This window comes from Botryllus schlosseri, chromosome 6 (genome assembly GCF_051294905.1).
Source record: "Botryllus schlosseri isolate E-star chromosome 6, Bs_hap1, whole genome shotgun sequence".
Taxonomy (NCBI): domain Eukaryota; kingdom Metazoa; phylum Chordata; class Ascidiacea; order Stolidobranchia; family Styelidae; genus Botryllus; species Botryllus schlosseri.
In genome coordinates this window covers 3,549,486-3,574,290 of record NC_137241.1, presented here as the reverse complement: position 1 = coordinate 3,574,290, position 24,805 = coordinate 3,549,486, and the positions used below count along the sequence as shown (strand labels likewise).

The 24,805-nt window shown below is 42.0% G+C and overlaps 1 protein-coding gene and 1 long non-coding RNA gene across 6 annotated transcripts; one reads left to right on the top strand and one right to left on the bottom strand.

The window, feature by feature from the left end:
• The first annotated feature begins 1,345 nt into the window (after positions 1-1,345).
• Positions 1,346-24,265, top strand: LOC145440335 (uncharacterized). Of its 5 annotated transcripts, none has more exons than XM_080317905.1 (20): positions 7,316-7,384; positions 7,728-7,800; positions 7,893-8,099; positions 8,176-8,305; positions 9,522-9,683; positions 9,757-9,858; positions 10,818-10,952; positions 11,612-11,741; positions 13,010-13,150; positions 13,207-13,347; positions 14,270-14,392; positions 14,736-14,936; positions 16,288-16,434; positions 17,012-17,129; positions 17,983-18,210; positions 19,175-19,367; positions 21,303-21,444; positions 21,501-21,637; positions 22,638-22,883; positions 23,879-24,265. In XM_080317905.1, exons 2-20 carry the CDS (start codon positions 7,773-7,775, stop codon positions 24,060-24,062), a joined length of 2,895 nt encoding a protein of 964 aa, XP_080174031.1. In that variant the 5' UTR covers positions 7,316-7,384; positions 7,728-7,772; the 3' UTR covers positions 24,063-24,265. The 5 variants fall into 5 exon arrangements, with proteins under 5 accessions (XP_080174028.1, XP_080174030.1, XP_080174029.1 ...); XM_080317906.1 differs by having other exon boundaries at positions 7,328-7,384; positions 7,716-7,800; XM_080317902.1 differs by lacking the exons at positions 7,316-7,384; positions 7,728-7,800; positions 7,893-8,099; positions 8,176-8,305 and adding exons at positions 1,346-1,937; positions 4,943-5,618; positions 6,467-6,593 and having other exon boundaries at positions 9,518-9,683.
• LOC145440339 (uncharacterized) lies at positions 7,239-7,829 on the bottom strand. The gene is made up of 2 exons (XR_013915527.1): positions 7,704-7,829; positions 7,239-7,320 (listed from the first exon to the last, which is right to left on the bottom strand). It is a non-coding gene; the product is annotated as an uncharacterized LOC145440339 (long non-coding RNA).
• Positions 24,266-24,805: the final 540 nt, after the last annotated feature.

The following is a 24,805-nucleotide window of genomic DNA, read 5'->3' as shown; positions in this document are numbered from 1 at the left end:
CATAACATGCCTGCATTGCATATATTGCATTCTCGGTAATGTCCATTCTCGGTGGTGTCCATTCTCGGTAATGTTCCATCTCGGTATTGTCCATTCTCAGTAATGTCCATGCTCGGTATTGTCCTTCTCGGTAATATCATTTTCGGTAATAGCATTCTCGGTATTGACCGGACACCATAATTAACATCTGCTGCAATATCTTGTACATGTACAATTGTACAATGTACATGTACGTACAGACAAGGACGTAGACACCAGAAAGGCAAAAAGGCTTCCCATATGCAACTCCTATCGAACCAAATTTCCGAGCTATTTAAAAAATCTCTTCTAATTTTATTTTGCGGGGCCTAGAATGTAAGATATTTCGTTCTAAATAAACAGAAATGTAGAATTGTTGATATATGGACAAATGGTTGGAATTAGCGCCGTGACGTCACTTGACGTCGGAATTTTGTGTTTAAGAACCAGGGCTTTTCAGGGGTTCGCGTAGGCAATACCATACCCGCAGTAATCTATGATGGTTTTATCGGTTCAGCTTTTCGAGACCCTTGCACTCATGCACATTGCACGTGTCATAATATGCGAACAAATCCATACATGCGATGATTTAGTACTCTACTTGAACGCTAAGTCTTCCCAAGTAATACAATTTTGATGTTTGTCTTCCAAATGTTGGCCAACTCACGAAAGGCAAACACAATCGATATCGTCATTCACCAGACAAGATACATCCACTCGGTGGTCCGTTTGCTTAACACGAATGAACGCGAATTTACAAATACCATTGTTCATAACGTCTCGACTTCAAATTGAATTTCAAGTGTTCGTAGTGCGCTGAAATACGAACTGCTTGTACGACAAACGTTTTGACTCCAAATCAAATATCGGTGGCGATACGTTATCTCCCCGTAATGATCAGTTACGTATAAGCGATTCCTCGTATGTCATCGAGAGACCGTTTTGCCAATTGTCGTTACTGTAAACACGAGTCGTTTTCTTTACGATGCGGTTGCTTGGCGACAAAGCGAAGGCTTTTCTCGTTCGGATCCGATCAATGGAGCGTGGGAGGGTACACGACGCGGGTCGCATGAAGAGTTTAGCCTATGTGTGCAAGGTATCATATGCCAGGACTCATGAAAGGTTTTAAGTGCTATGATTTTACCACATTACTTTAACCGTGTGGGCATCGGACAGAAGGTACCTGACCTCGATTTAATTATGCTACTGAATCTTCACCGTAGTAAACCTGGCGCTGGACTATCGTAGTATTACATACCAGATTGCTAAGTGGAAATATTTGTGAATAGCCGAAGTGTTCTTGAACTGCCTTAACGCGTCTATGAAGTGTATGCGAAGGAGACTGGCTAAAGAATGAGTTGTAATATAATTGGTGCTATCTCTTCAGTATAGTACGGACTTATTTGACTAATTGCTCAACAGTCGATGACTGACAGCTCCCTGTCTGCCCCATAATCAATTCGACAATCAGAGATGAGTATTTTCTCTGCACCATTGTGAGAGACCGCAACATTGTTTAACAACACTATGTCATTTAGTAGCCCAGATTTAGCGGATGAGGTCGTATTTTATGTGCTTCGCTTAACCGCGGCATAACAACAAAAGCATTTACTGCAGTTATCAAAGTATATTTCTAGCTAATGGCGAGCCATTCGAACTCGGGTCCTTTGATCGTCTCGTCTTTGGTATTCTGTAACGTTCTCATTGTTTATACACCGCTGTTAACCAACCCTGTGTGTAAAGTCCACTCGTATATATTACGTTTAGTTTTTGGGAATGGCTCGTTTGCGTTGAACCTTCGATAACGGAATTATGATGGACGATTTGGACGACTCGTTGTATTTTTACGAGCAACGCACATCTGCTCGGAGGTTTAAAAGGGTACGAAAAGAACCGGAAGAGCTTCCTCAAGCACTCAGGTGAGAATCTATATATATTGTCGACAAATTCAATACAAGTTTGCGACGTTTCTTCAAATTCCTTTGTATTATATATTCATATTCATATTGAAACAAATCCAAATATTTCGGGGCTGACAATCGTGAGCAATGAGCATTGAGCATCTATAGCAGTGGTCGGGAACCTATGGCTCTTTTGGGTATAAAGTATGGCTTTTTGCCAAATATTTATTTTTGTACTGAATTGATCAATATTAGGCTACAGCGACTTGTACTAAATTTCCATCACGGCCAGAATAATTATTCTCGTGGCAATATAAACACGTCTTTGAGTGGTAAAGACAATGCCGTTACCAGGTTTAGGGGCTCGGACCTCGGACTTCCTTGTCTCAAAATTCTCAAATTTAAGTTACTGTCGCGCTGGCGACCAATATCACTCGTGAATTCTATGTACCCAACTCGAAATCTTACTCGGAATACTCGAAATCTTGGATTGTGCGGTACGTTGATTAATCAAAAATTATAGCAGACATGGCGACGCCCATATCACAATGCAGTTTTCAAATTCACATTGTCTTCCTGATTTACGGCGCGAAATGAACTGCTGTCACAATTACAAACTGTAGTACCGACGATAAAATGTATGTATATGCGTGTAGCGCAACGTTATGTTACCGCCGAATACTTCAAGAATTCAGAAGGCGATCAGTATTCAGATTTTCGTAATCAGTGTGACAGTTACTTTCGATTTATATCAGTTATAATAAATTCTAAGCTATTTAGAATAAATTGCGTTATCAGTGGCGAGACTTGGCCCGTCTGTGCCTTACAGCTCGTTTCGATCTTTATGTTCGAAGAATAAATACCAGTTTTTACAGAGAAAATGTGGCGCACACGACGAATCCCACGTAGTGAGTTCGAATTAGTGCTACCATGACGTGACGCCACGAATTTTCAATTGTGGCGTAACAGTTGATTGGCATGTATGGCTCTTTGGGAGTTAACATGGAAAAAATAGGGCCAATATGGCTCTTCGGAAAAAAAGGTTGCCGGCCCCTGATCTATAGTATACAATTGGTAAAAACATTGTCTATCAACAATCGATTTCGCCACATCGAGAGATGTCGTTCGCACTTTCATTTATGGGCATTGGAGTCGACTTTTATCAACATATGCCAACATGTGCCAACAAAAGCAGGTTCGTGTACCATCTGAAATAGTACATTGAGCTTGAGTGATCTCTTCGCCTCGATTATTTGAAATTTCATGCCGGTGACGTCATAGGTAGTGACATGAATGTTGGTATACAATGACGAGTGTTAGTCGAAAATATTCAGGTTTATCTCAATAGGAATATATTATTCAATTGTATATTGGAATTTTGTACCTCCAAGAATCTCTTCAAATTCATTTCAATGACATAAAGCACCAATGAAAAGTTTAAGCTCAAAACATGTCACCACAAATACGGTAATTGTGGAATAAACCATCATTTATATGATTGCACTTTTTGAACAGTGCGTAACTGCGTATATAAATGCATGGCGAAAAATCTCGATCATCGTCAGCACATAGTCAATTGGATTTCTCACCTGGAACGAAGTCATAAGGGCATTAAGGGATAGAGTAATATGTTAAGTTTAGAGGGGAGGGAATTCAACCAGAAATTCAAGCAATGAGATCATTTTTCTAAATTTATATATCGTGATGATCGCTACATGCGGTATGAATTATAGTAGGCTTGTCAAATTGGATTTCTCGAACTAAACTGTATCGGCAATTGCCCAGGGAAGAATGCGCCACACGCAGCATACTTACTACAAAGTGATGGAGCGCGCCTTTCATGATTGCAATTTACGGCTTGTTCTGTTTATGCGATAACACATTTCTGCTACTGCATGACGCATAAGCTAGCTTAATTGTAATAGAGATTGTAAATGTATCCGCATCGGCTGTGTGGATGTAAAAGCAGCAGAATAAAACCTGAGTGATCACACTTCGACTAATAAACTGATTGATTATAATCCTTATTTCGCGCAGCCATAAAAAGTAAATTTGCATCTTGCAACCAGCAAATGTTGTAGTGCTAAATTGAATATCGATCACAATTTCGAATACACGCGACGCAGCGCGAAATACTGTCGTTACTGCGTCCCGTCATATGTATAAACAAGATTAAGCAATGTCGCTACGTTGGCAGAAATATTCATTAGGCCTGCATATAAAAGGAGGTGTAAAGCTGCGTAGCTTTCGAAGTTCGGTAAATCTCATTTGCGCGTCACGACTGTTACATGTGTAATATTCACTGCCTTTGCTTTTCGTAAAGTTCCGAACGACTTTTCACACTCGCCCTCTTTCACCATCGGTCTCCCTCATTTTTCATACGCCCGTATCTTCGTCTCTTGTCGACTTTTTGGCTCGGCTCACCTTCACTCTGGGCTTTTCATACGCTGCAATCGCATTATCTGTTGATATCACATGCTTGAATACCTAGAGATATATTAATTGGACTAGAAGACTCTTCTTTTGTAGTTATTGCTGCTACCCCGAGACTGTGGATGATTTTCTTCTTAGTTGTCCAATTTATGATTTTTATAGTAGAGATGACTTATCGATAAATGTGCTCGATTGAAAGTGAATTTTTGTATTGCCGCTTTGCTCAACGTCTCTCGAATAACTCCGTATGTTGTTGAATTTGCATTATCATGTAATCGCTATTCGAGTGTTTTTACTCAATTCTGATATTTGATCGTTATTTCATGCGACCTCCTTTCGAGGTATACACAATGCGCATTTGTGGTGCAAAAGGCCATTAGGCGACAAATCTTTTTGTTAATTAAACAACAATAACAACAACAACAGCAATCCCTAGATTTATCAATATACCCTGACCCTTCGAGTAATTTCACATATGTGGTATAGCCTACGTTGAATGAAATCTTAGTTCAGTACGCTCACCATATCGATCGGGTGTTTTATCATCATGACTAGCGACCACACGCTGATTCCATTGTTACCAATCGCAGATACTTCAAATACGCCAACCTCAATCCCCGCATAGCCGCGTTCCTCGGCAAGCAGGATCCAAAAAGTCCCATCAAGCGCGCAAAAGGCGGCAACGACGACAAAGATGCCACCAACCAGGACGCCAAGCCAGGGCCTGCGGAATCCACCGCCAGCAATGCCCTGGGATTTCTAGGCGGGTTTGGTGATGCCCTTAGCCAAGAGGCTCGTAGTTTGCTCCCTGAAATCAGCCAAGGGATGTCTCTAGTGAAAATGGGCATGCTAGACGAAAGCATTGGACCTTCAAGAATGTCTTTCAACGAAACCGACGACCCACAACGCTACCAATTCGAAGAGACCACGTTCGCAGCTCCTAACATACTAAGAGAGCTCTCGGATAATCTGGAACGTTTCGACAGGGCGTACACGGAATTTCTCAAACGTTCCAAAACCCTACACGAAGATAACAGCAGCACAGAGCGGAAACAGCCTGCCGACTTACTGCCCGCGCAGTTAACGAACATGTTATGTCAGGAGTGGCCGGAACTCATAGCGGAAGCTGTCTATACCCCGAGAGCGTGGCAATCGCAAGCCTACAAGTCGGGATATAAATACGCGTCTACGTTGGCGAGCGGCGGCAGACAGCTGACGGCGATGATGGGGTTGGAAAGAGAATCCGGGGCGAAAAACGATTTGAAGGTATGTTAGAACCAGAATTTGACAACTATAAAATTTTCAGCTTTTCCAAATTAGACTTGATTTAGAATTACTGTAGCCGCAAAATCTTGGAAATTGAATTAATCTCCGCATAGAAAAAATACAACAATAATGAACTTCAGCTCATTTCAAACCAGAATACATTCTCCCAGGCATGAGAATGGCAAATGTCTGTACAGTGTACACCAAACTTGACAATGTTGACATGCTTCGCAGTTTACATTTCTCCTGCAGCATTTTTTAAACCAGACATTAGATTAGGAGAATTAGGAGGCTGGAACGGTGATATATGATGCAGCGGTGATATATAGCGTATACATCATTCCGGAGGTGGTCACTAACATTTTACAAATTGCACATTCACTTTACAACCCTATTAAATTAGGTTTTCCATTCTTGCGCTATTTCACCAGTGAAGTGTGAAGCACATCTCGGAGCGCGAAATTTTTCACTATCAAAAAGGGGGCGCGTCTAAAGAAGTTTGAAAACCACAGATCTGATGTATAAATCAAGGGTGCGTGCATCCAGTATCACCATTACGACATAGAATATTGGTCGAGGAAGTGACGTCTATTTGCAGCACCACTGTATTGCTTCCCTGTAGTCACAGAGGAGCATGAATTTCGAGCTGTAAGTCATGATCGCTTCGTCATAGACAACCGTCTCAAACTATAATGATGAGCATTTTTCAAACCTTCATTTTTCGGACTGTATATGAACTAGTTTCGGGCTGCGATATAGAGAATTGCTGTTTCAATATGGCCACATTGCTCGTACTTATACCCAACAGAATGACTGGACTACCTTAACCACCCAGAATTAATCTTCAGGGAATGGTGGACTTGTTAGACGTGAAGCCCAGACAAACGGGACTGGATGATTCCCTTTTGCAAACTGCAAAGAAGAAAGGAAAAGGCTTGGATAAAGATGGCGGAAAAGGTCATAACAAGTCAGAAGGTATGCTGGTTCTTTTCTAAATCCTGAGCTACATCTGATATTAATAGCTGTTGCGGACCGAAGAAAGCGCTTCAATCACTAGCTATCGGGTATACACCGAGCTGATACAGCACCTGGGTAGAAGCTGGAGCACTTGCATTGCAATAATGTTAGCTAATGACACGAAAAAGGCAAATCCCAAATTAAGTTGCAGCTATGTATATATAATTAAAGTTATTATGTAGATATTTGTTAAAATACCTCCGACTGATTTCTATTCGAAGAATTGTTTCAAATGCTAGCCGTGAATCAAGAAGGTATGATTTCTTGTGGACTACGTAATCGGTGATCGACCAATCACATCTACTATTGTGGTATGACGGGCGAAGGACTAAATGGCACGATTAGCACGCATATCACGGTGTACAGCAGGAGTAGATAATTACAACAACGTACGAGAACATTCATCACGACACATAATTATACAATAGACATTCATAGTGTGCTAACGTTCTGGTTGGTGTGAAGAAAATGGACAATCTGACCTAGAGCATATACCGCTGCATTAGCAAGTTCTTTTTCGGAGACAATGGAACAGCCATTATGACATAACAATGCGTCGACTTTAGACTCGTCACACAATAACATCAATGAAGTTTTAAATCATTTCTGAATCAGTGCTGTTTCTTTGATCGTACTCGAAATGGACTTCGGTGATGACTTAGAACAGGAGGTCGAGCAAATGTCACTGGATGAAGAAAGAACAGTCTTAGAAATTGAGGAATATCTGCCAGAGGACCAATTAGAGGAAGGTTCGTAAATACCGTATCGAATCACATGAAATGCAGTCACCAGTGAATATCGTCCATAGTGTTGTGATTGTCCAAGATAGACATCGCTGCATACATTTTCCCTCTTCTGTAGTGTTTCTGTATCACAGACTCACCACAGTTTCGATTCAAGCTTATTTAGCATGCTCACGAAAGCTATATTAGGCGAGGGAGCTGTATACCGGTATTTTGTGTGATTACTGGTTGACATATACGGTACTCAGTCATCGGTACTCGTTTGCCCCACCATCTGTGGTTAGCCGCAGAATAACCCAAGTCGTAATAAGGTTCGGATGTTTACCTGTCTTCCAAGTTTACATCACAGCTTGACCACAACGCACAACGCCCCATCCCAAACATTGAAACTGACATGTCCACTCGCGACCAACCGAAAAACGGTGAGTTTTTTCTCTCCGGAAATAATCGCACGTGACTTGTAGATCCGATATCGGACTCTGTGGTTGTAACTTGTCTTTCCGGCGTCGTTCAGCGTTGAATACATTGGTAACGCCAAAGAAACCACGGGCTCAACAACTACGTGACAATGAATCGGTTGCAAAACCCCGCGTAGACGGACCTGGGCCTCCGAAAAAAAAGAAAAGTTCGATCCCAGACGAGGATACCTCCAAACGAAACCCAGTTCTTGTCCGCCTTACCGGATCTCCCTCCAAGATGACTACTACCAAGTCCACAACAGGTGCGATCTCTTGACTGTCTTTGCCAATCGCACGGTACCGTACATGTGTCCCTGAACTCGGATCTTTTCCTTGAAGGTTTACGAGGGCTGATGGAATCGGGATCTCGGTCACGCACGACTTTTGCGACTTCAAGCTCAGGCCGAGACGGTTTCGGATATCTTTGTCTTGACGATAAGTTTCTGAAGACGTTCATGGAACTAGGGGAGTTGTGCTGTTGTTTTTCTTATCTTTTCCCACACAGTTTTGACCAATCGTCATTACACTTGAACACCAACATCGTGTTATTACTTCACAGCGAATATTTAGTTATTGGCATACTTTCAAGATATAAGAAGACCGTAAAAAAGTTAGAACTACAGTTCTTAGTTAGAAATTTCGTGCAGCTGAAGCATCCACGTAGCAGCGAATGTAGAAACAGTGTAAGGATTTTAACTTCTTGCTCGAGATACTGTTCTCGTTGTTGGTGAAGTGTATCGGCGAAATTTCATATGTTGTGATTTGGCTTGCGCTGGTTCTGACGACTTCAAGTGCTCCTGCGGTTTGATAAAATTGACTATGACAAGGTTTCTGCATGTCGTTCTTTGATGTTCTTTTATGACGAACATGCCGTGTTGGTATGCCATTACAATTAGCGGAGCACAGAGAACATTTTATGTTGAGCATCAGATTCATATACGCGACCGCACAATCATAGGATTTAAGAATGTTATGCGTGCGCGTAGCCGTGCAACGACTGCACCTTGGGGCGGCAGCTAACCAATGCATTGTCCTGCAATGTTCGTGCTACTGAAGCGCCGTAACACTACCAGCCATAGGCCAGAAGCGAATACACCCCTAGATGAAGTTATGGGATTTTGTTTGACAATTACGGTATGGAGAAAGTAATGCTTGATTAATCGTGAAATTTTCAAGTCTGAACTGCCGCGTGACTACGACGTGATACTGCGTTCTTAGTCAAAAGAGTGTATGTTCACACTCAAAAGTGGGTAACCTACACGAAAACACGACCTACCTCACAATTCAGAAACCCCGTTAACAATATTTCACCAGACTTTTTAGCAGCTGAACAGTATTTCAATTTCAATTTCATCACTGCGTGGTTTGAGCCAAGAATCATTATCGATCGGCGTTTTTCTCTGTATATTTAATCGCTAGTTGGTTACTTATTTGCGAAAGAGGCGGCTTTCATTGATGCATGGTTAGAGTATTGTCGTAAATCGTACGTACGTATCTACTGCATACGTTCTTTCGTATTCCATCTGTGCTTATTCCAATTTGTCAAGCATCATTTGGTGAGTGTATCTAAGGTAGAGTGTATCTGAAATAAGCGACGTTACTCCGACCTGCGGCGGTCTCAGCAATGAAATTAAAATCTGTTCGCTGCTGTGATTTTAACTATCCGGCGTTCATTTTTCAGAGAGGGTCACCCGACCTGGAGGAGTACCTACTCTAAGCTTCAACTTATCGTCCAAACGACCGTTCGACGAGGGATGGGTAGTGAATGCACCGCCCGATCCGGACTTGGAACAAGCTAACCTGCTGGAGTGGGCGACCGGGAGGTTACAAGCTCTCATCAAACAAAAGTATGCGAGATTTAACATTAGGAAGACTGATAGCAACGGAATATCCAATGATCTATCGCATGCATTATTACAGAGAAGAGGAAGATCAATATGCAAAGAAGAGAGGTTTCGATAAACCACCCGTTACACGATACTACGGCGATGCAAGGCGGGACACTTTGGTTAAACTATACAGGTAAAATTGAATAAATTCTTGGAGGTAGAGAACTTCAATATCCAATTATATTATATAATCAAATTGTTATAACCCCAAGTATGTTCGGCTGACACTCGCCAGGGGTGCTCGTCAGCAACTAGTAGAAAGAGCATTGTATATCAACAATCGTATCACCAAATATGACGTAACCGGCATGAAAATTCGAGTAATCGAGGCGAACAAATGCATTAGAAGCTCAACGATAGTATTTTAGATTATACGCAGATACACACGCTCATTCGTAAATTCTTCCATTGCTGCACCCTGGAATCGACCTATATCAAAACCTGCCAACCTATAGTTTGTGCCGACAGAACGAGTGCGGGTGTAATCCAAAATAGTACACAGAGCTTAAAAGGGTGCTGCCCCAGAAGCCAAGTCAAGTTTGTTGTTGTTTGTGGCATTCGTGGTGTTTGTCAACTACTACGGTCATTTACACCAGGCCGATATTCCTTATTTTTGATTCCGTATCAAGTATTGGAGGCCAAAGGTCCAATTCGCTCCATGGCTAAGCCCATGTCTGCCCGGTGCTGGAGCTCGGAAATAGGTGTCTTATCCATGTGTGTATACTCTGGATGTAATCAGGCATTTCGATTTGTTTAGGCATAATTGCGTTATAGTAGTAGTATAGTACGACCTAAACGAGTATTCAAGTTAGCAGAGCACTTGTGTGCCGCGGCCGTGGACATATCAACGTACGATATTTAGGGATGCGACATTTGACCATGTTGTCAAAGTTACAGTTAGGGTTGGTTGATTTTGGGTTTATAAAGTCACGTATGATCAATTGTCTCATACTCAACTGTCGTTTTTCATTATGTAGCGTGCTCAGATTTTAGTCAATCATGTGTCACACAAATTCGTCACCTTTTCACGCAAGTTCTGGGCATTTGAAACCGTAACGCATCTTTACGCAATGCTTTCCTCACATTCTGCAGGAAAGCAAACGAAACGGATTCCTCGCAATCGCGCAAGACAAGCTCCATGCCGAAGATTCCGCAACTGAGCAAAATCGACAACAGCCAACGCGAACGCTTCATGGTACAGCTCCCCGACGGATCAACAACTTTATAGTAAGTTCTCCGTGTGTGCAGCGCGCGCTGACAGGGTTGCACAACCCTTACACAATTACACAATTTTTTCGAGTTAGATTACAACTGCACAGTTTTTCCTTTCAAATTAGATAAGGATTAGAATTATAGCTACACTGTTATTTTCAATTCACGTTAGAATTAGAATGACTCCATTCGCAACAAAATTGGAAATTGAATTAGATTAGTTGTCTTCATCATAGTTGTGCAGCTTGAGAATTTTCACCTTTTCCAAATTGGATTATAATTAGAATGATAGCTACACGTTTGTTTGAAAATTACATCAGAATTACAGAATTTGCAAAAACCTGGAAATTGACTTCAAATTCAAGTTTAGTTTATATTAAATCAAAATTAATTCTCGCAAGCACGAGAGTAGCAAATGTCTGTGTACAAGTGTGGCTCGTTTTGCGCTATACATGCAGTTCTTCTGTAGCATGTTTCTGCAACCTAAAATTTTATTATAATCAAAGTGTGAACACAGAAACATTTCGCAAATTAGATTAGAATTAGAATCCCGGCATTTCGATTTAATTAGAACTATAGAGGTAGAATAACCAACATTATATATGCATTCCTAGTCTGTGTCCAATCGCCCGCTATTTTGTACAGCATGATAGTGTTTTCGATGATTTTTTCAGCTATCCGGGCACCGGCAACGTGGCTGTCATGGCCAGCGCGGTCCCGACCAAGCCCGGTGAACTCTACGTGAATTGTTACGACAGCGACGAAGACAGGACGTGCCTCGGGGCTTTTACCCCGTACGGGAAGGTGCGGATGTCTGCAGTTACACGCAATTTACTGTGTTATGACAAACCATAGCCGCGACTATCAATGCACAGTACTATTACGTACGGAATTTTGGGCACGTGAATAGTGGTTAACGGCGTTTTATCTCTGTAGAAAGTAACATTATTTTTGCCATATTCCAAAAAGTAGACACCTCCGATTATCTAATGAAAGTACGCGATCCTTCGACTACTTCACTTTTGGAGTCTACTTACTTAATACTTTTCGAACCTTTCATTTTCTAATTTCCCACGCAGTAGTTTTGAAATGTCTTCACTCTCAGCAAAAAAAGTGTGTGTTCACATCCGTGTACCACCCTAGATATAGAGGTGTGAATATACACCCGTTGTACATGAAACCACAACCTGCCTTAGACTTACACCGCGGTAGAAATCAGACACAACATTTTAATCCGTATGACGCTTGCACTTAGGGATGTAGGAAGGTATGCACGTACGCAAGATAGAATTTATTACCTCGATACTATTCTGAGGTAGGTACTATATTGCCTTGTACCACCCTTTTGGGTGTGAAAACACGCCCTATTCGTTAAGAGTGTAGGATATGCATTGTGAGTCCATGGGTGTAAAATAGATGTATTCATCAGATTTGCACCACAGCGGCTAAGTTGTGAATCAGTTACACCGCAAAATTGTGCTTTCATAACCATTCTAATGGGCGAAAATCAGTCAAACACATCAACCCTAGGGATGAAGTGGGCTCTATTCATATTTGCCACCTGTCTACTGGCACTTGAAGGTGATGTCGTTCAGGGTTGCAATGACTCGAGTCAGACTCGAGTCGCGATTTGCGATTTTTTGGTGACTCGACTTGACTCGAGTCATTTTCTCAAAAATTGCGCATGAATCGGACCGAGTCATATGACTCGAGACTGGGCATTTCATTGTAATTTCGAAGAATAGTAAAGTTATCACACTATTATTATTTCGTCTATCAGTACTGGTACTTTAAAATGCTACCAGAAACAGTTAAAAGTGAGGAAAATTAGTATATTATGAATGCGAGGCATTCGATATCACCGAGCAGACCTGTAAAAAGTGGGTTTCACATGACATTGACTTGGAACAGAACAGTCAACACAATGCCTCGGACTCGAGTCAAAACACTATGACTCGGACTCCACCCTCTACTAACTGACTTGGCGATGAATTCAAAATGATTGGAGTAGACTCGAGTCAAAATTACAAATGTGAGATTGACTCGTGACTTGGTCATAACTCTGTATTCAGTCGTGCTGCTACCACAAGAACGGCGTGCCGGCGTTGGTGCTCTCGGAAATGGGCGGGGTGCTGAAGAACGACGATGGCAGCGTATCGAAAAAATGGGTGTGGCCCAAGTTCGGGAAGATGAAGGACACCGTTCTGTTTCACGTAAGCCTGCGTTTGATTTGCCTTGAATAATTTCGCGTCGATGCGTCTTCTTGCAGCTAAACAGAGAGATGTACGTTCGCGTCATCAGCAAAGACAACGTGACCTTGAATTTCTCCTGCGCGCGCGAAAGCCATAAGATTTCGGTCGGAATGTTTCCAGGCGCGCAGTCGCCTACTACGCTTGCTGCTGAGCAACTGGTAATTACCTTTCTTTTACTATGCAACGTATCTTTTCGCCGCGTGTGGTTCTTGACCTTTCTGACCCCCTCTGAAGAACACTTGTGCAAACTACAAATCTAGTTTGTTGACGGTTAGCTAACTACTGTTAGTTTGAGTGGTTCTATTAGTTCTAGTTGCGTATTTAAAAAATAATAGTTGCCGGATAACTGGTACATACGTGTCGTCGTTTGGCGTGAATCGTGATACCGGTGTTCTGTTGTGTGATGTTCTTGCAGTCATTGCTAGATCAGAGTCATCACTACTAACAGTGACGTAGCCAGGGGTGGGATTTCGGGGTCGGAACCCCTCCTATTTCAAGCTCGAAACCCCGTCCTTTTGATATACCGTTTTGATTCCGATAAAATTAAAATGAATGATTTGCCTGGGAATTTTTAAACGTCAATAGTTCTAGTTCTAGTTCTAATTGCGCACTTTGAAAAGCTGGTAGAGTTTGTTCTGAACGGGAAAAAATAGTGGTTCTCAAACTGAGGTACGCGAGCAACTTCATTTTTTCGGTACTGTGAGAATTTTCTGCCCCAATGATTTTGACGTTTATGTGCTAAACGAAATAAAAGTTTAATCATAGCCTACTAAATGCAGCTTTCACGGCGCCTTGCTGAATCTAATTCAATTTCCAATTTTTGGGTGAATTCAGTATTTGTAATTCTAATCTGATTTGGAAAGATACTGTGAAGCTATGATTCTAGTTCAAATCTAATTTGTTAAAGCTGAAAATTTTGTAGTTGTCCAACCCGGCCCCGTTGCCACTTGGAGTGTATTTATTCCGATGACCTTCATTTTTGTATATTGAATTATTACCTCATTATCTGGCAGCATCATTGATCAGTCGAAACAGTACGCCGATTGAGAATCGCAGTCATATATTTTGATTCGTTGACAGGGCGTGCTTCAAGCGGGGATGAAGTATTCTTCGAAATCGGCCGCCGAGTACGGCGCGAACGCGAAGGCGAAAGATCCGAAGTCCGTCAAGCTCAGACGGCAACTTTTTGGCGTGCGGAAAGTGGTAATGCTAGAATGTGTTTCGTGGCGCGAAATCGCCGTGGCTGCTACTGTAACGAATGCGAACTTTAGAATCCCCGCTCGTGTGCCGATGGCTTATCTCAATTCCGCTGGCGCTTAAACACTACGTTAGCGGCGTATGTACCGTCTTCCTTAAGTCCAAAGGCAAATTGGCCATTGCTACGATTCGACATAATTAAGATTGAGCAAAAACGCACAGGCCTAATGTAGTGTATAAAAATTCGTATCAAAACAACACTCCTACCCGCATTCGAATCTCATACATCTGTGTGGAACGGATTGAATTTAGCTCTGTCGGAATTCGCATATCCTTCCCTTCGGTACAGGCGAAGAAAAACACAGAGCTCGACGAGCTGAAGAAATCCCTGGACAACTCCGACCGTTTCGAGTTCGAGTCGCAAGCCGACCGCGAGCTGCAAAGGCTGCAGCACAAGTCAAGGCTTTTGATCGACGACTGGATGGAACACTACCGTCTGGCGGTCGGAATCGGCTCGCCCGCTTTCAAGAGAATGTTGGAGAAATCAGTGGTCAGTACATTGCAGACTTGCGCAACTCGAAAATTTTCGGCTTTTCCTAATTAGATTATAATTAGAACCATAAATACAGTTTTTTTCTTCAAATTAGGATAGACTTGGAACTATAACTACAGTTTTTTTCCAAATTAAATTAGAATTAGAATTATAGCAACACAGTTTGTTCCAAATTAGGATAGAATTAGAAATATAACTACCATACCTACACAGTTTTTTTCAAATTAGATTCGATTTAACATTATAGCAACGCAGTTTCGTCCAAATGAGGATATAATTAGAACTATAACTACACAGATTTTTCCAAATTAGATTAGAATTAGAACTTTAACTACACAGTGTTTTTCCAAACTTGATTAGGTTTGGAACTATAAATACACAGTTTTTTTTCCAAATTAGGATATACTTAAAACTATAGCCTAACTACCCTTTTTTTTCGTAATTAGATTAGAATTAGAATTATAAATACACAGTTTATTCCAAATTAGGATAGACTTAGAACTATAGCTACTCCGTTTTTTTGCAGATTAGATTAGTATTAGAATTATAACTACCAAGTTTTTTTTAGAAAATTAGGATATAATTAGAACTAGAACTACTCAATTTATTTCCAAATTAGATTAAAATTAGAATTGTAAATACATAGTTTCTTCCAAATAGGATAGAATTAGAACTCTATCTACACATTTTTTTCCAAATTAAGAAAAAAACTAGAACTAGAACTACGCAGTTTTTATCCAAATTAGACTAGAATTAGAATTACTGAATTCGCGAAACCTTGGACATTGTGTCAAGTTCAGTTCATATGAGCATGAGAATGGCAGACGTCTGTACGACAAGCTTGGCTTGTTTCGCGCTATACAGCTCACCTGTAGCATTTTCAGGAAAACCAGAAATTAATTTAGAATTAAAAAGAGAGCATAGTAACATTTCACAAATTAGAATTGAATTAGAATTAGAACAAAGAAACATTTCACAAATTAGATTAGAATTAGAATTATCTAGTTGTCTGAGTCTGGTTTATCGCACCGATATATAATCTCTTTCTCACTCAGGAATTCTTCATGCCAATGTCGGCTATGAGTAGTTCTCTGTCTGTGTACCCTCGCACCTACCCAATATATTTGAGTGTGGGGTGTAGTGATTGCTGTTCTCTCCTCGATTACTGATTTTGTCCCGTTGCTTCAGGGCTAATATGTATTTGCTAATTTATGGCTCATCATCTCCACCGACTCCGCAAAAATATACTCGACAAGTCCACAATATGTGCTACACAGACCAGATCTAATCTCTAGTAAACTACATGATCCAATTCTGTGCGTGAGAGGTGGCTTGGTTTTGCGTACAGGTCAAGTCCGCGAAGCGAAATATCCGCAGCGCTACCGTACGCAAGGTGGCGTCCAGTCTGGAGGATTTCAATCAGGAATCGATCCGCTACCAATCTTTCCGGTCGCCGTCCGCACCGCCGAAGCATATGATACGAAATAAGACCAGGGTTAGTCTTCACAGTGCTTACTATCATAAGCCGAACTGAGATTGAGCCGCAGCGCATTTGCTGTAGTGCGCTTGAAGAGCGCGACAGCCGCTCGCATAGCTGTAGTTGCAGCAGTGGTTCTTAACACGTGCGTTTCTTTTCAAGTAAAATTTCAGTTTCCACAAATCGCAGCGTGACTTTTTCTAACGTAAGAAATGTCTTCACGGAATGCATGGTTAAATACTATGTATCATTCGACTCAATTGTACTCTGCCTAGATCTGCTGCTGGAGAAGATTCTATTGCGACCGTCACATTCATTTTGCCTTGTTAGTGTGTATTGTTAACAATCAGCGGGCGTTTAAAGCCTGATCCCCATTTCTACTTCGAAATTTCCGGGCCGACTTATTTGCTAATCCGCCCATGTTTATAATCCTATGGAAATCTGTAGGACAGTTGACTTTTTCGGTAATTTGTTGATACGCAGTGACAACATTGAATCTCGAGGTGGTACGCGGCAATAAAATGATTTAGAATGGCCGAGTCGCAGTACACTCGTCGTAGTGTCGCTGGTCGTTAATCGGCGACGAATATTTCAGTCCATTCTGTCCGACTCGGAATCGAGAAGCACGGAAGCCACGAAGCGGCCGGCCGCGCAAGAAACGCCGCACGTACGCATCGACGAAACCGTGAAAGAACTGAGAACGCCTTCCACAGGTATGGCCACGACTCTGTGGATGTGACGACGTTTATCGATAAATTCTCGCTAAATTGTATTTGAGGTGGCCTTGTTTTGTTCGCTTCGTTTCTAATTGCTCAACGATGCTGTGTTTTCCCCATGTTTTTTTATATTTCATTAGCTAATCTAAAATTATGAGGGTAATGACTTCTGTGTAAGACAGATTTGTAATAATTGCCGACCTAGTTTGTTGACGGTCTATTAACAACTGCTTTTTGAGTACTTGTAATTCTAGTTCTAGTTCTAGTTCTAGTAGCGGATTTGGAAACGTGAGTAGTTCTAGTTCTAGTTATGCATTAAAAATAGTTGCCGTGATACCGGGGTGTTCGGTCGTGTGAGGCTCTTGCAGCCATTGCTAGAGCAGTGACATCACCACTAGCAGTGGCGCAGCTATAGGAGGCGGGTTGAGGGGGGGCGAAACTCATCCCGTTTCAAATTTGTACTGGTGTTCATTGGTAAGGCAATCCGATTCCGATAACGTAAAATAAAGAAGTTGTTTCGGAAATGTATATATCTAGTTCGTTTTAGTTGGTTAGTTGAAGATTTTTAACGGTCGATAGTTCTAGTTCTAGTTGCGAGTTTTGGAAAGTGAGTAGTTCTAGTTCCAGTCGAGAGTTTGCGAAAGCGAGTAGCGCTATTTCTAGTTCTAGCGCATTTTGAAAATCCAGTACCTTGTACAAATCTGTTTTGATGACTATAATATATCGAGAATCCCATCACGCTTATTAGTAGGTATATCACACGCTGCCCAATCCCTTTTTCGTTATGCGCGTTATTGATTTGGACGGTTCAGAAATAAAGATGATCTCTCTCTCTCTCGTTACGAAACAGGAAAGCGCGCAGGCGGTCGCCACCACAAGTCCGCGTCTACTGCGGAATCGCGGGCGCGTACGGGCCGTTCGACGGGCGGCAAAAACGCGAGGTCGTCGATACTGGTGAACATGAGCACGCCGCAGCCTATCATGACGTCGCAGGAGGGCAAGCAGGCGTTTGAGAAGATCTGGGCGCCCGCCACGGAGGCTTGTCCCGTTGCGACGAGGCAGCGCATGTTAAATCCTGGTGAGGAGCGATTTCGGAGTGAATTTGATATGGGTATCATGCTGATTGCTTGGCAATACCGTGTCACAGCGATACTGTATCCCGTACTGCTTGTGAATACTGCTACGTTCGCGATTTCCGGGACGTATCAGATCCTGAGGTCGTCAAATATTTGACCAAACTATTCATAAAAGATGCTTTGTCCGGAAGACACTTTGTGTAGCGGAGTGTCAACTTGAGATTAATGGGTTGTTGACTGAGAAAATAAGCTGTTTTAATGTATCAATTCAATTCGACTGCGCGAGCTGAGTGTATCCCAGATTCCAGCGGAATGTTGTATAGTGGAACTAAATGTTGATTGTGGCCCTATAAAAGGATATCGTACGACAGGCTTGGTTCGATGATACAATAATCTTTTACCGGTATCCATTGACCAAACACGGGCAAGTCGTTAGGCACAATTTCGTTTGGTATTCGGGATTTTGATGTATTCGATGTTTAGACATAAAGCTATAAATTTCAGCTGGCGACATTACATCAATCCTTGTAGCTGTCATTGATAATACCTCCTGTAGTGATTAATTTCATTAAAGTGAAAAATTTCTTCCTATGGGTCCGACTCGATTCTGGCTGATACAATGTGCGATGTTTGTAAGAGTGGCAGGTACCAACACAAATGCAATCTGTCTGGATTGTCAACACGGATGATATGTCATTGCCAAATATCATCCGTGTATCCGACACTGTAACCATTAAGCGATTCTCACTCAGAGCTGTACTTTTCTTGATCATAATTAGACTACGTTACTTGTATTTCCTGAGGATACCATCGATAATTACTTGGACCGCACCTGGCGTTCAGTCCGTTTGATAGGAAGGGCTTCAAAAATAGACCTTGCCCGTTCCTAGCATAACCCTAACCCTATATTGCTTTCTTCCAAACCACGCCAACACTTCTCACCGATTTCAAATCCGTGCTGCGCAGATGCCGTCAAGACCTTCGCGTGCAAGTGCAGCAAGCACCGCGTGCCCGACGTGACGGACGTGGAGTTCGACAAGTTCATTCGCGAGGTCACGCCGCAGACGCAGCTCATCGTGATTTGCGTCACCAACAGCAACCACGAGGACTCGAACCCGTACAGCGAGATGATGGAGGAAATGTACATCACCAAAAACAGGTCGGGATGCGTTAGGCAAAATCGAATAGTAGGCTTCGAGTCCAGTTGGGTATTCTAACTATTACTCATTGTAACATTATAACCAGGGCAAGTTTTTGTTGCGCTAGATTCGGGAGAAATTCGCATTTTATTTTAACAAAAGTTGCAGTAAAAAGTTGCAATTATAATTTTTGTTGAATTATTATGGCATGAGATTCTCGAAAGGCTCCGTTTCATAACCTAGCTACTGCAGAGCTGTCACCATTTAACGGTCTGACGAAACCGCCCAAAATTCCATTTTTCCCGGCACACAGCAAGAAAATTACGCAACGCGGTGATAATTTCCCCCTAAAATTCCAAACAGCATAGCGATAACCCCCCTAAAAAAAGTAGAATAACACACCCCAAACCCCCTAGGTCTGGAAACTTGACCCAAGGAATTACAGAAAAACTCACTCTTGTCGACTTTAACAAAATCAATAGCCCGAAGAAGGGGACCCAGTGAAAATGTAATTTTCGGCGGTCTCGCCTGGGCGTTCGTGAAATGGGAAACTATTTAAAATTTAAACGACAGAATTAATAAAGAAATCTATTTAGTTATTAATCGGGCACCGTCAAACTTGCAAGGGGGGGTTTAACTTCTCTTCATTGTATCATAGATAACAGTGAGATGAAGCTAACCCTTTATATAGCTCTTTATTATGCAAATCGAAGAGAGTAGAACCATACTAGAAATAGTTTATAGCATATTTTTAAATCACTCCTTTACATTTTTACGCAATATTTGACAAAACTTGCAGTAAAAACTGGCTATGAAAAATAGAGAAAAGTTGCACTATAAAATCCCTCCGAACAGATTAAAACACCATAGTACATATTGAGTCTGAGTATCTACGAAGCTGTCGGAGCTGTAAAAAAAAAGTTGCAAAAGTTGCAAAAGTTGCAAAAATTTGCCCTAATTATAACAGTACGATTGACTTGGAAAGTTCAAATCTGAACCTTTATGACTCGACCACAAAGAATGCAAGGCCAGTTCTAGATCCACCAACTCGCGTGGCTTTGTGTTGCATATTTCGTACGTTGCAATACGACCGATCGAGATTTCAAGGCTCCCACGGCAGAAAAAAGATTATCGAAACTGTCATTCTTGCTGATAAACGAACTCTTACCGGCATGGAGCGTATCATTTCAGGACTCGAAAAAGTCATGTTTCACTGCCCGACTCGAATCAAGAGTACATCCTCGATGCATATTCGAGCACTCGAATCATTGTGTGCCAAAGCCAGATGTACCGAACCCCAAAAGTGCATGTATGCTCTACCCGTTACGGGACACGTTAAGAATTGATGTTACATTGACCAATCAAATCACTTGGCTTTACTCGTTTCGCTGCTCCTATATAAAACTTGGTTGCAATTTTGACGTATAACTGATATCTCACTACGTTCGATTTTATCATTTGTAATTATCGTTGTATTGATGATTCTCCCTGACGACGGTTAATCAAAGAGCTTTGAAGAATATGACGATCTATACTGTGAATAACCTTTTATTGCGAGTAATTTTCAGGCTCTGCGCCAGACTTGGACGAGGAGATAATTCTAGTTTTCCGATTTGACAAGTTAAGCCAAATTCCATTAATCTAATTCTGATCATGTCGTGAAATGTTTCTGTGCTCCGATTTTAAATTCGAATCCAATTCTTGGTTTTCCTTGACATGCTACAGGAGAACCGCACGGTGCGAAGCGTACTGAGTTCGGTGTACGGACATTTGCTACCGGTATTCTCGTATGAAGTGAATTCAAAATTTTACTCAGTTTCCGAGTTTGTGTGAATTCAGTTATTCTATTTCTAATCTGATTTGGAATGAAACTGTATTTTAATTCTAATCTGCTGTGGAAAAAATGGAAATATGGTGGTTGTCCAATTCTGAAGTAACTCAGATCATTCGTTTAGAAATCGCACGAAACCGTGCCTACAGTGCAGGCACGACCAATACAGGATCCTACGGTACGACCTCGCGAAAGCGCACGCGGACACGGGCCGCTCCAAGCCTCTACAGCTAGAAAGGCACTGCGTCGTGCCGGGCATGACCCTGGTAGGTCTATCGCGTGTGATATACCGACTCCGCCTTCATGCCATAGTGTTTGGCAGATGTACTGCGGGGGCAAGCTGCTGTTCGCGGATCACATCTTCAACGGTTACGGCAACGCCAGGAAAGATTTCAGGAAGCAGATATTCAAGTCGAGGCAGGACTTCCACATGGGCCATTATTTGCCGGACGATTTTAGGTTCGTCACGCCGGTTTTAAGGAAGAATAAAATATGCATCGTGGCGTCATTGCTATGGCGACTCCACCTCTGGGGGGCGGGGGGGGGGGGGTCAGTGACGTAGTACTTGCACTTTCTCTAAGATGGGTACTTGGTGGGTTTTGCACTCTGGGGCAGCGGTTCCCAACACCTTTAGAAGGCGACCAATTTTAAGTAACAGTTCAGATCGGTAGAATCTTGCGACCAAAATCGTAATCCAGATCACTTAATAATGAGATAGCTGCGCTCGCTTGCTGACCGTGAGTTTTTGAAATCGAGGAGATATTTTGTCAAGCATTATGGTGTATGTTTTGCACATGAACCAATTTTAAAGCAAAACTTCTTGCGCTTTATATTTTGGATTTTGAAACTAATATTAAAACAACTTCGCATTATTTTGTGTGTGAAATTTTGATAAATACGGCGTAAAATAGCTAGAAACTGCTGAATATATTATAGAAAATAGCACCTACTGGTGGTGTCTTCAGTCATTATGCGCAATGTCAAAAGTAATTACGACCGAAAATATGCGAAACCTCGATAAAATTAGACTAATTAAAGCGAAATGCCGGTAATCTAATTCTAATCTAATTTGTGGAATGTTTCTATGCTCTCATCTTAATTCAAATCTAATTTCTTATTTTCTGAAAATGCTGAAGCAGAACTGTATCGTGCGAAACGAGGCATTCCCGCTCTACAGACATTTGCTATTATAATGCTTATGACAAGGAGCTTTGACTTGAGTATTTGACATGAAGTGAACGTGATTTTTTGTTCTATTTCTTTGTAATTAGCAATTTATTTCCGTTGCCAAGTTTTTTCGAATTCAGTCATTCTAATTGTAATCTAATTTCGGATCTATAATTCTAGTTCTCAACTCGTTTGGAAAAAAGCTGTGAAGCTATAATTCCATAACTGTAAACTATATAGAAAAAACTGAGAATATTAGATTCGTCTTACTCTACATGCGATATCCTTTCAGATTTTCGCCTAGCCGCGGAAAATCAGGCCCCCGAGCAGCATGGGGCGGAGAAATCGGCGGTACCGGCGTCCGTGGCAAAGGCAAACCCGGCCTCTTGCCCGCCCGGAACACAGTGCCAGTGGCCACCTTGACAAGCACACCCTATTCAGTGAAGGAACGGCTATCGGCCAGCGCCACGTGCTCGTCTACGTCACAGTCGGATCGCTCGACCATATTATCGCATTTGAGATCCGCGCCGAAATCCAAGTGAGTCTTAGTCCGGGCAGAAGCTCGTCAGCGAGGAAGTATAGTTCTACTTTTAAGAAGTGCTCGAGTAGGCTTTGTGTACTTGCATTGCTCAGCTGGTTATGATCTTCTAATTTTACTGGACAATTTTCGTTTTATGGGCAAAACTATAGGCCTAGAATCAGGGCCACTACTCTGAGTAGCGTAATCTCGTGATTTGTAATCTGATAACATGGGTTGGCAAAATCGAGTACCTGCGTGATTCGATTATGAATAGAGTATGAGGGGAGGAGATCATAAAGTTGGAGGATCAATAAAGTCGGTTATCGCGTTCATCAGGATTTAACAACCCGGGATTAAAGAAACTGATTGATCGCAGCGCATAAAGTTGGTTTTAATCTCATGATTTAACAAACCGGAACAAATTATAGATAACCAATTATCTATAAAAACTGCGTACACTGCGTACCATTACTATGCGCAAAATTTCCAATAATGACGTGACGATTGTCACCCAGATAATGGCTTCACTAAACAAAGCAATGAATTGTGTATCGCAGAGCGATATCGATATTCTAGAATCCGATTCTTCGCTGTGCCTTGCTGATTACGCACGACGTTCATTGCGCGATCATGATTACTCTACCTACTGTAGTATCTTTATCAGTAGACTTCCATTTCATTCAACAAATTGACAACTGACAGCCAATAACGCGTGTTCTCACTGTGATGCAACAAATAACACCACTTGATTGAAAACTCGGGATACCCCGAGTATCATCGCGCGTAACTTTTTCCAACTTTATATGTCGCGATTAGTTTTTAATCACACGACTAGCATTCTTCTGGATCAGCTAACGCTATGATCTCTGCCTAAAATGCGTCCCGATTACCAGTTTTTAATCACATTATTAGCGTTCTCACGGATCAGCTACATTTAGGATCTACGTCCTTGGACTTACTCTTTTCGTTCCAGCATGCTTACACCAAGCGATACCCTTACCGTCTCTTCGCAGGTTCGATTCGGCGCGGGAATTTGTGCAGTTCAGTCTCTCCGCCAAAGTCTACGTCCAGCCGTCCCGTCGCCGGAGTCCCCAGCGCGGCCCGGCGCCCAGGACCAAGAAAGCGCCCTCCTCCTCGGAGGACGCGTCGGTCGCGTCTCCGATCGGCAATTTTTTAATGATGCAGGCGGTCAAGTAATGGCGATTGTGCGTCTCTTTTGCCAACGGCTGCTAAGTGTTTTAGCTTTACTGTTGTAGCATAATGCGCGGAGTGACCTTTAGAGAATTTATATGTTCCTATTTTGGGTATGTTTTTTCGGCGTGCTGTTCGGTATGCCGCGGGTTTGAAACGTGTAGCGGTTCGGCGTTGTCTCGATTGCGTAAATATATTCTCGACTTGAACTCCGTGCGATGACGGCGAAAAGACATAGGCCGTCGCCAGAGTGTGATGCTAAGAATAGGTGATCGTTTCCTTATAGCGGTTACAACAGTGATTCTTAACACAGTGGTTCTTGACATGTTGTTCCATGGAACATTATTGGTCCCCTGAGTCAGGTTCAGGGGTTCCTCGGAAGACAAGACACACCTCAACACATAAATATAATTTTTGATGATACGCCTCTCTTGTTCATCATTGGTTGCAGGTAATTAGGCCCGATCATTAGTCGAAGTGTAAAGCTCATTTGTAATTAAGGAGTTGGTATCACGCTGTTTCGTTTCGTCCGAACAATATGACACTTTCCAAGGTGAAACCTTGGATGCTGGTTAATTTCCACTGCATCCTCGCCACCCAAATTGCGAAAGCATTGAATTACGTAATATTTGTACGTAATATAGATCAGGGGTCTCGAACACATGTCTCGCGTGTTAAGCAAGTGGAAAAACAATTTTAATCTGCAGCCTGCGGCATCAATGAAAACTAGAAAATAGACCCGAGCAAAT